The sequence below is a fragment of the Grus americana genome, chromosome 1 (genome assembly GCF_028858705.1).
Source record: "Grus americana isolate bGruAme1 chromosome 1, bGruAme1.mat, whole genome shotgun sequence".
Classification (NCBI taxonomy): domain Eukaryota; kingdom Metazoa; phylum Chordata; class Aves; order Gruiformes; family Gruidae; genus Grus; species Grus americana.
In genome coordinates, this window is record NC_072852.1 from 139,384,834 (window position 1) to 139,398,517 (window position 13,684).

General features: G+C 40.0%; 1 protein-coding gene across 1 annotated transcript in view; it reads left to right on the plus strand.

The window, feature by feature from the left end:
• Positions 1–13,684, plus strand: part of ANOS1 (anosmin 1) — a 145,251-nt gene that overhangs the window by 76,633 nt on the left and 54,934 nt on the right. Inside the window, exons 3-4 of the mRNA XM_054812519.1 lie at positions 5,307–5,369; positions 8,607–8,829. Coding sequence (XP_054668494.1) covers positions 5,307–5,369; positions 8,607–8,829 — 286 coding nt within the window. The remainder of the gene's footprint in view (positions 1–5,306; positions 5,370–8,606; positions 8,830–13,684) is intronic.

Consider the following 13,684-nt stretch of genomic DNA (forward strand, 5'->3'; position numbering starts at 1 on the left):
CAGTATTTGAATATTTATTTCAATACTTAAATGATGTTTTGCAACTCATTAGAGTTTTCAAAATTGCTGTGTTCGTGTAACTCTCTCCCATTCAGTTCAAAGGCAGCATTTCCTAAGCAAAAGTGTTGGTGGACTATTTTGAAAATCCCTTTACTAACTAATGTAAATGGCATGCATCATATGCTAATGTCATAGTTGCTTTATTTATAGTTTGAAAATAAGAGCAAAAAAGACTTCTTTAACAGGGCCTTTAACTGCAAATTAAAGGAAAAAAAAAACCAAAATATTTTAAAGCAATAGCAATCCTTCTTCCTTGAATGAAACAGTTCTTTGCCCTTGTTCCTAATTTTATATAGTCTGAATATTAACAGATCTATAGTAGTATCTGATATATATATATATATTTATACCTATATGTGTGTGCCACACTCAAATTTTGAAGGATGACAAATACCGGGTGCTTCCTATCAGCACTCCTTCTGGCTTTCGATGCAATTGTTCAGCACTGAATAACAACTCTGCAGCAGTCTGGATGAAGCAAGCAAGCCTACAGCTTCCGGATTTAACACCAGGAGATGATAAAACAGGTTCTTTAGGAGGATTCAGTTGAACCAGGCCAGTGTGATTAACACCCATCATCCCCTGAAGAGTGCCACCGGCCCATAATGACTGGTTCAGCCCCGTGTTTCCTACCCGCCTCCTCCCGCCCCAGCAGCAGAGCAGCCTTTACGGTGGTGCGGGGGCAGTGGTCAGCAGTGGCTCCAGGGGACCAGCGACATCTGCCAAATGGACTGCCGGCACGCTTCCCGCGCCGCTGCCCGCCTGCCTGCTGGTGGTCTGCCATCTACATACCTAAGCTTAGCTTCCGAGGGCGGGCGGTAATGTCTGCCAGGTATTTTTTATTACATAAAGTAGAGCCAAGACCAGCTACCAGATACTACTTGGCCCAGATTCCTCCTTATCCTGGATAAGGAGGATTTCAGTATCCTTTTAACAGGCACACATGTTTACACTAATCCAGAAAACCCGGATGTGTTTACCTGCTGGGTGGGAATAGTTTTCTCATGGGTGTTGTAGGTATTTCCTTGAAACTCTTCTTATTGGTGAGAAATGCTGTATGCTTTCCTTTCAGGCATCAAGACTAAGCTAAACACCAGTGAAATATCTGCTGCTGGTTTGGGGGAGCCTTTGCTGAGTTGCATTGAAATTATTAGAAATGCGTTATCCAAATTTTAAATTTTAAGATGTATGCTTTTTATTTTTAATTTTTATTCTCTGAAGATCTGGGTTTAAGAAAACAGATGTGATTGCCACTAGTTCTGACTCACTGTGGTGGGTTGACCCTGGCTGGGGGCCACGTGCCCACCAGAGCCGCTCTCTCACTCCCCTCATTCACTAAACAGGGGAGAAAAGGCATAACGAAAAGCTTGTGGGTCGAGATAAGGACAGGGAGAGATCACTCACTAATTATCGTCACGAGCAAAACAGACCGAATTTAGAGAGGGAATTCATCTACTTTATTACTAGGCAAAACAGAGTAGAGGAATGAGAAATAAAATCAACTCTTAAAACACCTCCCCCCACCCCTCCCATCTTCCTGGGCTCAACTTCACTCCCGGCGTCAACCTTCCCCCCCTCAGCGGCACAGGGGGATGGGTAATGGGGGTTACGGTCAGTTCATCTCACGGTGTTTCTGCCGCTTCTTCCTCCTCAGGGGCAGGACTCCTCTCATCGTTCCCCTGCTCCAGCATGGAGTCCCTCTCACGGGGTGCAGACCTTCAGGAGCAAACTGCTCCAGCGTGGGGTCCCCCATGGGGTCACAAGTCCTGCCAGCAAACCTGCCTTGGCGTGGGCTCCCCTCTCCACGGGTCCACCGGTCCGGCCAGGAACTTGCTCCAGCGTGGGCTTCCCACGGGCCACAGCCTCCTTCAGGTGCCTCCACCTGCTCTGGCGTGGGGTCCTCCACAGGCTGCAGGTGGAATCTCTACACCCCCTCATCCTTCCTCCATGGGCTGCAGGGGGACAGCCTGCTTCACCATGGTCTTCACCACGGGCTGCAGGGGGATCTCTGCTCTGGCACCTGGAGCTCCTCCTCCCCCTCCTTCTGCACTGACCTTGGTGTCTGCAGAGTTTCTTACATCTTCTCACTCCTCTCTCTGGCTGCAAAAGCTCTCTCTAACTGTTTTTTTTTCTTCTTAAATATGTTATCCCAGAGGCGCTGATGGGCTCGGCCTTGGCCAGGGGCGGGTCCGTCTTGGAGCCGGCTGGGATTGGCTCTATCAGACACAGGGGAAGCTTCTGGCAGCTTCCCACAGAAGCCACCCCTGTAGCACCCCCCTGCCCGCCCCCGCTACCAAAACCTTGCCACGCAACGCCAACACACATTTTCTTCATTTTAATTTTTATTATGCACGGAATGATACTTGTCAGAAAACCTTCAGCTGTTGTTGATGTAAGACCTGATTCTGCTTTTTCTTGAGAGAATTTTCAACTTGGTGCTTGCCTTGGCTAGACGGACTAAAAATGGGGGAGATCCATAGTGGAGGGAGAAATATTTTACTACAGTACTGTACAGCGCACTGCAAAATGTATGTTCTTCAGTAGGTTCATCTTGATGGACATTCATAGCAAAACATGCCAAAGATGAGAAAAAACCCACAACCCTTTGCAGATAAAAGATACAGCTCAGAGTGACACATGTAAATGAGATGAGAAAGTTTAACAGCACCAGGCAGGCTAAAGTTTATGACGACAGAGAGTTTATTAGAAAGCTGAGATGTCTGGAAAAAGACATTTTTGTACACAGTAGCCCTTCTTCAGAGCTAGCATGTATATAACACATTGGATCTGGAACACATTTCGCTTTCCATATAGAAAACATCAGGAGACGCTTCACGGGGAAGAAAAGGTATCTCTTTACCTGAGATTATTGCCATTCAGAGGATAAAGCTCAGCAGACAGTGGGGGGGTTCTCAAGATCTCAGCTGATTTACACCTTAAGTCAAGCACTCAAAGATGAGACCTGGATCCAAGCTTCCAGCTTTTCCAGCTTCCCACTTTCAGGGAACCTCATAACAGAATAACTAAGAGGATAAGTGCACAAACCTCAGCGTTTGTGACACGCTCTCCTCTTTGTTATTGGAAGCTTATTAACTACCTTTTTAGAAAGACAGTCCCAAACTCTTCTAGTGCAAACGTACTGGCAACATTTCTGTCTGCTAGCAGTTTTTCTCCAACCTACGGAATGGTACAGCTCCACTAAAGCCTGGCAATCGGCTTCTACAGCAGGCCATGGTGCTAGGCTAAGCCCAATGCTCTGAGGACTCCTTATACAGCAGCAGTAGGAAGATTTTTTTGTGTACATGTAGGTAACAGCGTGCACTCTAATCAGAGCCTGTAAAGCTTATGATGGAGGCCTTATAGCTTGCTACATCATCTGTTTTCCTTGGAGCATTCTGAGGGCAGTCAGATTGCAGGATACTGCTCAGCCCTGGTTCATTTGTCTGTGTTTCCTTTGAAGTGTCTGGGTTGAGATGCCCATCGTCTCTGCCTGCCCTGATGGCAGGAGATGCTGGGGCTCAACTGAAAGTAGCCTGGGCTGTCCTGATGATTACTGAGACAGAGCAGCAGCCAGACAAGGTGTCAAGTGCTGGAGCCTACTTACATTGCAGGTAAAGACATCCTGGCACAAACACATTGCACAAACTGTGTGAAGCATACAGCACCTTGGTATTTCCTTCCAGGAGTACCAACTGTTTTGCTCTAGAGCCTGCAAGGAAGGTGGTCCAGTCAGCTTGACCTTGGTCCTGGTTGTCTTCTCAAGGTGGTGGATATGCCGGTTTAGATACGCTCTGTGTGGCTGTGCAGCAGTGAAGCAAGAATTCAGACAAGGCAAGGATATAGAAATCCTGACAGCCTTGAGGATCACTGGTGAAGTCCCAGTGTGGTCAAAATGTTGCTTGTTTTGTCTTTGCATCATACATACCTCTGTAATTTGGGGCTAAATCCATCAAACAGGAGAGTTGTAAAATTGGCATGACAGTAGAATTGTGCTCAAATGTGCAGTAACTATACCACAGGAGGAACAACACTCTGGAATTAATTAAACTTACTGACTTCAGTGGCATTTTATAATGTATCCTTCTAATTACTCTGTATACAGCACATTGTGAATTTTGAAGACTTGAAATTGAGTGTAAAGTACCAAACTGTATAGAGAGTAAATGTTTGAGTGGTATTTTTCATTCCTGAAATATGTAACCTCTGTGACTAATGGTTTTATTATATTTTTTCAGGCTTTGTTGCTAGTAAGAAAAATGCTTAGCTTTTAAGACACTGATTTTCTTTTTTATTACATTAATGATACAGATGGACAGCTGAGATATAGCCTATATGTATTCATGCTTTTTTTTGAATAGCATAAATGTATATGGATCCAATCTAATACTATGTACAAAAGAAACAAATTATATAAAAACTAAATTGCATGTCAAAGGCCTTTCTTTTTGCTGGAGTAAGTATCTTTCCACTTTTACCAGAAGGAGTAGGTGTTATTAACTCCCCACAATGCTAGTGTTTTCCAAGATTGTCTGTCTAACAAAGGAAGAGAAAAGGTTTCTGGATGTGAGTCTAGATTTATGTTCCAGCTGCAGTAAATGCTCTTAATAGTGTGATTTTTCTTCATGCTATGCTGTGAAGCTTGACTCTGATTTGCAGAGTTTGAATCTCAACTCTCTCATTGTGGTGGAGGCTGAAGGTGAAGAAATGATAATATGGTACTTGAAATAAAGTGGTTTTGCTAACAGACCAGTGAACATTGTCTATTTATACAGGAATAGTGGCTAAACCTCTGCTGAGTTTACTCCGTAGCTTGATGAAATAGTTTCTCGCTTGAGAAGGCAATGTGCCCGTCTAATCTTTAGGCTGGTCGGTGAGGAGATTTAACTTTCTGTAGTCTAGAGTAGTGCTTTTGACATTGTGTGTGATCCGACGACACGGTGTTAAATGGTATTAGGACCTAGATTCAATAAGGCAGAAAATAGGATGGCATATAAACAAGTGAGGAAATTGCCTTTGTACAGTAAGAAATACCGAAAATATTTCTTGTAATCTAACCATGGCTTGGCATGACTTTGCTCTGACACCATGACTCAATGACACAATCTTATCCTCAGGAGAAGTGGATTTTTAAAGCCTATTATTAACTTCCTGTGGGCCAAACAAACAACTGGAGGAGAAATGGAGTCATTTGTGGTTGTTTATTTCTTTCTCTTCCTGACACTTGTCTGCCTCCTGATTCTTCCTAGTGCCTGGAGCCCTGCAAAGAGTCCTGGGACCTGAAGAAAAACCATTGCCAAAGCTTCTGTGAGGTACGTCAGCCTAAGGGCACTCTTTCTCACTTTGTTCTAGCTGTCTCTTTCATTTAAATTGATAGCTTCAAGGAGACAGCTAACAAACATGGGTTTTTTACAGCATTCACCTTCATTTGAATGGACACACAATATAACATACAACATATATATATAAATATAACATATAACAATTTAGACATATTAGGTTTGAGTTTAAAAAAAAAAAAAGATTTTTTTTTTTCCTGACCAAAATTATTTATCTCAACTTGAAGTTTTAGGACTTGATCCATCCACACTTACATAGCTTCTCTCAGGAGGTGCTGTTAAATCCCTCCTGTAAATTGCTATTTCTACCTTCAATCTTTTCTGGCCATGTGTAAGAAAGAGTATCTTTGTTTAAAAGACAAAATGTCATTGTGCAAAAATCCTTGTGCAGGGTAGCTGGAAAAGATGGCTTTCCTCTATGTGAAAGTCAATTTGATTTCTAAAATAATGTCTCTGCAGGAGTAACTGGATTGTGGACTCTTAGTTCAGAAGACTACTATCAAAATATGTAACTATTCAGGAACAATTATTTGGAAAACTGTTTCTGAATCATGTTTCAGAATAACCTTGTGAACAAGCAAACCTAGATCAGTTAGCACAAAAAAGGAGATGGTTTTACAGGATTTAAAACATGGCTCTGCTGAGTTGGTGGAAGTCAGTTTTTCGAGTTCTTAACTGGTTTTTAGTACAAAATGGAAATATCATCTCAATAGAAAGTTGCTTTATTATAACTAAATCAATATAAAAATACACCTTTAGTCAAGTATACGAAAGTGCATGTTTATGAAGATTTTCAACTTTTACTATAAAAAAATAGAAGTGACCTTAATTGATATATTGATCTCACTGATAAACTGATTTAACTCCTCCCTCATCACTGCGGGCACTCTTGTTCTGGTACAAGAGCATGTCTGACGTTTAAATGATTTTAAGCATCATGAAGATGATTAGGAAAAGCTGTAATTTCAACTAAAAATATTTTAGATCCAACTAAGTGTAAATAGGGATTACTGGATTACTGGTCTATGTATTTACATTAGAAGAAAAAGTAAAAATTTCTGATGGAAACCAATCCTTGTAAGAGTTCTTTAACCCAAATTAATTGCTGCTTCCTCATATACAAAACTCTAAGGTAGTGTAATAAAGCAGTTTTAGTGCATCTAATTTATGTCATTCTCATATATCACTTCTCACTCAGGCTGTATGTTTCCAGATATGGGTGAAAATACGTCTAAAATTGGTTTAAAAGGAAAACATTTGTAGAACACTGTTCTATTGTAGTTAAAAACAGTGAGCATCCCTCTTTGATTAGTGTTTTGTGGTTGAAGCTAAATTTAGAACTTCAAAGGCCCATAATGAAGAGCAGCACATTTAGCAGCTAACTGAAAAATGAGCTGTGAAATAGGGTGAGGAGGAGAAGCCTTGAGGACGTATTATGCCTCAGGGAGCTATAAAGTTTTTAATTAAGTAGCTGCAAATTTGTGATGTTTTAGGATTTGAAATTAGCTTCACACACACACACACACAAAAGCACAGACCACTTTCCTTCCTTTCTCTCAGACTCATGTGTGCTCCATAGACATTGTTTGATGGAATGAAACGAAGCTGTTTTCCTTTGGGAGCGTTTTCAATCTTTTTGTATTTTGTAAAAAATCTGGAAGCAACAATTTAGCTTTGTATTTCTCAAGGTCCCTGCTTGGTATGTTACTTCTTATCTACTGAATGAGTATACTAATGTTAAAGGAACACTGTGGGTAAAGACGAAAAAGAGACAGTTCACCTGACTGCTTTTTTCCCATGAATTGAGTTTCCTGCAGGTTTAGCTTCTTAACTGGCTAACCATGGCATCAGGTGCATTCAATGGGGGGAACAGCAGGAGTGCATGTCCAAGGATCACTGGGGTCAGTAGGAGAAAGGAGGACAGCTCATTTTGGCGGCCTTAAGGCTGGTTAAGCCATAACACCCAAATGCATCCTTAAAAGCCTGATTCAAAAATTCTGGACTGTTCTGTAGGACAAAGTGGGAGATTGTGCCACTTAGCGGCACATTCTTGGACCGCTGTGACTTTGGAGAATAAACTGACACATAGTCTGGGAAAGACCTGGGCCTCATTAACAGTAAAGAGTCTTTCTCATTTTGCCAGAAACATGAGAAGGGTAAAAATAAGAAAGTAAACCGCTTGAATATGGGAGGAAGTTGCCGAAGTTACGTGAATGGTCGGATGGAGAGTGAGTTATAATTCCTGTGCAAGCTTAGGAATCCGTAAATCAAATCTATCAGAGTGGAAGGTTTTGGGTTGCTCTGAAATAGAAAGGCAGGCTGTAGATAACCCCACTCTACATGAGTTGCCCATCTACAATTCCACCAATCACTTTGAGGGAATCACTTTAGCTGTTTTTGCACCAAACTAAATAAAGCAAGAGATAAAAGAAGAGACGAAATCCCCATGTCACACACAATGTGCTCGCCCAGGCCCTGGATGCTATTTTTAATACAGTTTTAAGTGAACCGTACAAACCTCTGAGCAGTACACATGTTATAAAATGTCTGTGCTAGGACTTGATTTCTCAGAGAAATAGCATTTACTTTGATCTTTAATCAATATATTTAAGGTTTATTTTAATCTGTATTTTCTGCTGATCATTTTATCAGAAATTTAGTTCCAGTTCCATGAAGAGTTATACAATTACTAATATGCTGGCAAGAACGTAAAGATGCTGCAAAATCTCTTAGCCAGCTCAGTTCAAACAGTATAAAGAAACAAGATTTCACTTATTTATCTAGAGTGGCATTACATCATATATTGTGGGTAAAGTGTTATGAAGTACAGAGGGAGGAATGTGAGGCAGTCCAAAAAAAAAAGACTGTCTGACCATTTCTTCCCCTTTGTTTTGGGAATGTTTTTAATCTGTCATTGAGCAACTTTGTAGCCAGCCAATGTGAGGAAAACAAGGGAAAGCTGGCAGACATAAATAACTTTATTCCATTAAAGATGGTGGTCTTACTTGAGGGAATTCATCATTCTGTACTTGGAATGCTTTTTTAGAAGTGGCTTGAATATATAAATCTTCGGGGATAGTCTTGCAAAAGTTGAAAATCTGAATTTTCCTTTAGGAGGTCTTGGAAAACGTACAACATTTTTTCTTTTTTCTTTTTTTTTTTTTTTGTTCCTGTTGAAAACTTTATATAATTCTTTTGTTTCCCCTTTAGCCACTTTTCCCCAAGAAGAATTATGAATGCCTAACTAGCTGTGAATTCCTTAAGTACATCCTGTCTGTGAAGCAAGGGGACTGCCCAGCACCTGAGAAGGCCAGTGGTTTTGCAGCTGCCTGTGTTGAAAGCTGTGAAGCTGATAGTGAATGCTCTGGAGTGAAGAAATGCTGTTCCAACGGATGCGGTCATACGTGCCAAGTTCCAAAAAATTTGTACAAAGGTAGAGATTATTAGTATGTACTCGCACTGGGCTAAAAACTTCAGGCCATAATAGAGTCTCCTAGAAAACCAGGACTTTCATTTCATAGGGGTTTGTATGGATGGGAAGAAAAAGGAGAGGAGCCTGTAGAGATGTGGCTGGACACTGAAAGGGTGGAAAGCCAGAGAAAAATGTTGCTCAAGTTTCTGAATTTTTTTCCCCTTGTGAAGCCCACGTCTGGAAATCTGTGGAATGTAAACATGTGGCTATTGCGAATCATCTTAAGCAGAACAAACTTGCCAATTTAGGTGAAAATCTCAATTTGTTTCAGATGAGAGAGAATGCAGTAGGAAAATATTTAACGATAAATAGTTCAAGTCCTATTAATGACAACTAACACTTACGTTTATAAGCCAAGCAGGTAGGACTACCGTATAGGAAGCGTGAGATAACCTGGTAAAAGAACAAATCAATGCAGTGTATTTGGCATCGGTGTTCTTAATGACCAAAGAACAAAATAGTGAAAGATTATGATATCCATATATATATATAAATTCATTATTTAAATCTAAGGCAATCTTATTCAAAAATTTTTAATTGATTTGAGTCCTGAGGTTCTGTGCAAAAAGGTTTTCCTTGACATCCATTGTCAAGAAAATGTCGACTAAGAAATTATTTGCTTAGACAAACTCCAGATTTTAATTTGTTGAAATGAAAAAAAGCTTTATACATAGAAATATTCTGAAAATGTACTCCTAATGCAGAACAGTGAGCATTTATGAAAGGCATTTTCTTGTTCCACAGAGTTGGAATGTTTGTTAGAAATCCATTCTCCTTACTTCAGTGATAAAAAATAAATATTAAACAGTTATTCTTCTGATAGCATGGGCTGTCTTGGAGAGCCTAACCAGCAGAACTCTGAACTAAGCTCCAGGCTTAGGTCTGAATCTAGACTTATTTCCATCTGTGGATGAAAAAATAGTAAAATATATGGAGGTGGTGATTTTATTTTTAAGTTCATTGTTTTAACTGGAATGTCGATGCATCTTTTTGAATGTCCCTAGTGATGAGAATGTATGTCAGAAACAATGTGCTTTGACTTTTGAATCCTGTCTTTGAGTGTACAGGATGGGCCATCAGGAAGCACCATCTTATTCACTTACATAAATGGTGAAAATTTGATCTAGAAGTCATAGAGGTTGAGTAAGCATAAAACTGATGAAGATAATACTCAAAGTATTTTGAACAGCAGGCAGTTCTGGGATCCAGATGTCCAGTGCAGAAGGGAAATTCTCTTGCTTCCAAGAGACTTCAGAGCAGCCGCTTTAAAACTATAAGGAATTAGTACACTCTTGTACACAGCACCTTTTGAAAAGAAAATTATTAAAATGGATCACTTAGTTATTTCTTTCATCCTCTTGAGACAAATGGCCAGAGGGATAAACTGGCATTCGTATTGTATATGTCCATGATTTACACGATCGGGCTCCATACCACAACTGCAAAGCCTTCCAGTAAATGTAACAGCTGGGAAAGGCAAAACCAAATCAAACAGGCAAACAAACAAACAAATGAAACAAGAGGACATGCTTTTGGAGAGGACACAGGATGTGACAAGATATGATACATTGTATAACCGCACACCGGAACATCTACTGCTGTTCAGCCTAATTAATATAGGAACAGAACTAACCTTCTCTAACATCGTATCACCTATCTGCAGGAGGTGCTTGCTTGTAAGAGCATATGTGTCTTGCAGAGGAAGGGCAAGCCCAATACTGGACTGCCTTCTCAGCTGATGAATTCGGCTAATTAGCCTCTTCAACCTGTCTTTCTGCAACAAAGGGCAAATAGAACGGAGCAGGCTTGCTATTCATTTCCTCCAGGGGTAAATGACCTTCGTGTCACTAAGGAAGAGCAAACTCTGCAAGCATGACTAAGATCTAGTGAATAAGTTTAGTACTTATTCTTATCATTTTGACAGCACTCACAGCTAGAAAATGAGCTCAGATTGAATCTAAGAGTCGACAGCAGTTCCTATAGTTTCACTGTTGATCAAGCTCTGGAGATTAGTTATAACAGCAGATGTAAAACAGCCATCTGATTTGCTGGATTTCCAAACTGGATTTGCCTTCTAGTACTAAGTGCTAAAGCTCAATCCTAAAAGAATATTAATGTAAGTACACTTGCACCAAAGTCATGTATTGCAAGTGTTGTTGGATTAACATAACAAGTCCAGTTACTTGTTGTCCTGATAGTTTATTGGCTTGCATTCGCTATAATCTTCAAACTGCCCTTTATCATTGCATTTTTCATCTCTGTTGTGAGTATTACTAATCAGTTACATAGTTGTCACTTCCCTTTACTGGAGATATCAAATATTCTCTCCTACTCTTCTGTCATCTTCTCATCCAACTCCTTTACATTGTCTCAACTAGCGAAGGACTTCAGAAAATGTCCCTTCTCCATGGCCTACCTCAATTTTTTTTTCTATATGGACATAATGATGTTATAAATAACAGTTAGTGCCTAAAGTAGATTTTGTACTTCAGAGATAGAAATGAGGGCAATATCTCTACTTAGAAGTAAAACAGTTTAAAAATGCTGGAAAAAAAAAAAGTATGGAAGATGCTTGATGAGGTTCGCTTTGTCTAATGTGCACATATTCATCCCTGAGTAAGGACAAGGACGTGTATCTTTTTCTATACTCAGCTGGTGACAGATGAAAAAAGTACTCATCACCTTTTTCCTGTTAGTGGTCTCTCAGATATGATGATACACCTACTTGTGTGAACTTTCCGGGACCCCTTTTTAACAAAGTTTTAGGGTTCATGCTGTCTAAACCAGCCTAACTAATTTTATCTGAAACGTGTAAGGGAGCAATCCATACAGCAGACCAAACTGCAGATCTGGGCAAGGTAAGTTGTGAAGAGAAGATTATGACATTTAAAGAGCATGATGGTATAACAGTGTCATAATAGGATAGCTGGAGCCAGATGGCCGTCCACAGTTTAAAGGCTCTTTTCACGCTTAAAGAAAAATAGTTTTGTATTAAAAAAGTAGTGTACAGTTTTAAAGGTGCGCATCTCTGAGTCTTTGCACAGTTGTGTTTGCAATTGCACTGACGCCATGAAAGTGCCCTTTACTGTCCAAAACTCTTCCATGGAAACTTTTTGAATACCTGGTGACATTTAAGATACAGATTCTTATGACGGACCAGGGTGTGTTTATCTTTCATGGCATGGAGATGCATGTGCCATCTCAAAGACACATTTAGAAACATTTTTCCTGGGCTCTGGTATTGCACACATACAGCAATCAGTGATTTGAATTCTTCAGTTAAGCACTACAGACTTCAGAGGACTAATTTGTTCCAGCATGATGAAAGGGCTGACCATTTACATAATAAAAAGCACATTGAAGAGTGATTGGATCTACACATCTGGATATGAAATTGATGGTGCTGGTTCTACAAAAGTATTTTAAAATGCACTTATGCTGTGCTCTCCTTGTTTGTGCTGCTCCGCTCCATCTGCACGCAATTACGTAACACCGGAGAGGCTGAGATACTTGCAATCAAGTGAATCCAACTGCCCCTAATGCAAAGCAGATGGAAGTTTTCTTAACATGCAAATTGTAGGATTATTGTACATCATAATTAAAGAAGGATTTTCAAATGTGGAAATCCGAACTGACATGTTCTGTGGTGTTTGCTATATTAGGCTAAGACTGCGGGCTGTTGAAGGATATCCAGGGTTTAAACTGCTGTGATAACCAGATTTAAATACTGGATTTTCCTTAGGTTGATTTTAGGCTTCTTCAAGGGCTACAATATCAATTTTTATTTACTTATAGGTAATTGTATAATTAGAGTTAGGAGAAGACCTCTTAAAACATAAAAGCAGTTTGTTCACCTAAGGGAAGTTTGGTGCACAGTCATCTGTGGCAGACTGAGTAGGAAACAATTTATTGAACCAGCACATGCAGCTGGACTTATATGGACACCCACTGAAATGACAAAATAACTAAAGTGCATACAATAACTTGCTAACAAGGTTTATATGTCAGCATAGAAATCTTACTTGTGACATATCCTGAAGTGACAAAATGCTGTGCACTCAAATATATGAGTTCCTAAAGTCTGTCTAGAGAAATGTATCTAACACTTGATTTGTTGATTTAATCAAAAGATACCAAATTTGAAGAGTTGCTTTACCCTTCAAGCTATTGCAGATGTTTTCAAAAAGGTGACGTTACCAGCAATAGAAACAACAGAAATAACCATCCTTCAGTGTCTCTGTGTAATGAGAAATTACTGTAAAATTTTAGAATGACATCTTTGTCTCTGAAATGTAACAATCGGACAATATACATTAGATGTAGCATATCTATTCCAAGATGCCTTGGAATTACCTTTCCTAGATCTTTAAGGAAGAGTGGAAAGTAACACATCATACAATACAGCTGCTTGTGAGTCAATAAGATCATGCTGCCATGGAGAATGCAAAAAGCTTTCTTAAGTATATCAGACTCACGTAAGATGTGTGAAATAATCCTGCTTCTCTAGTCTGCTCTGGTAAGGGCTTAGACACAGTCTGTGTCCCCTTTTAGGCTTGGCTCTGGAGAAGGGCTGTGGGTCAACGGGAAAGTTTCCAGAGGCAACTGCAAGAACGATCAGAGGTCTAGAAACACATTTAAAAGGAAAACGGAGTGCACTGTCATTATTAGATGGAAGAAGAAAACATTCAGAGGCATAACAGTCTTGCGACACATAAAAGGCTCCTCCATAGATGCAAGAAAGAATCTGTTCTCCACGATCCATGAACATCATGGACAAATATCAAGTTTAAAATGCAGTGGAGGAGACTAAACAAGT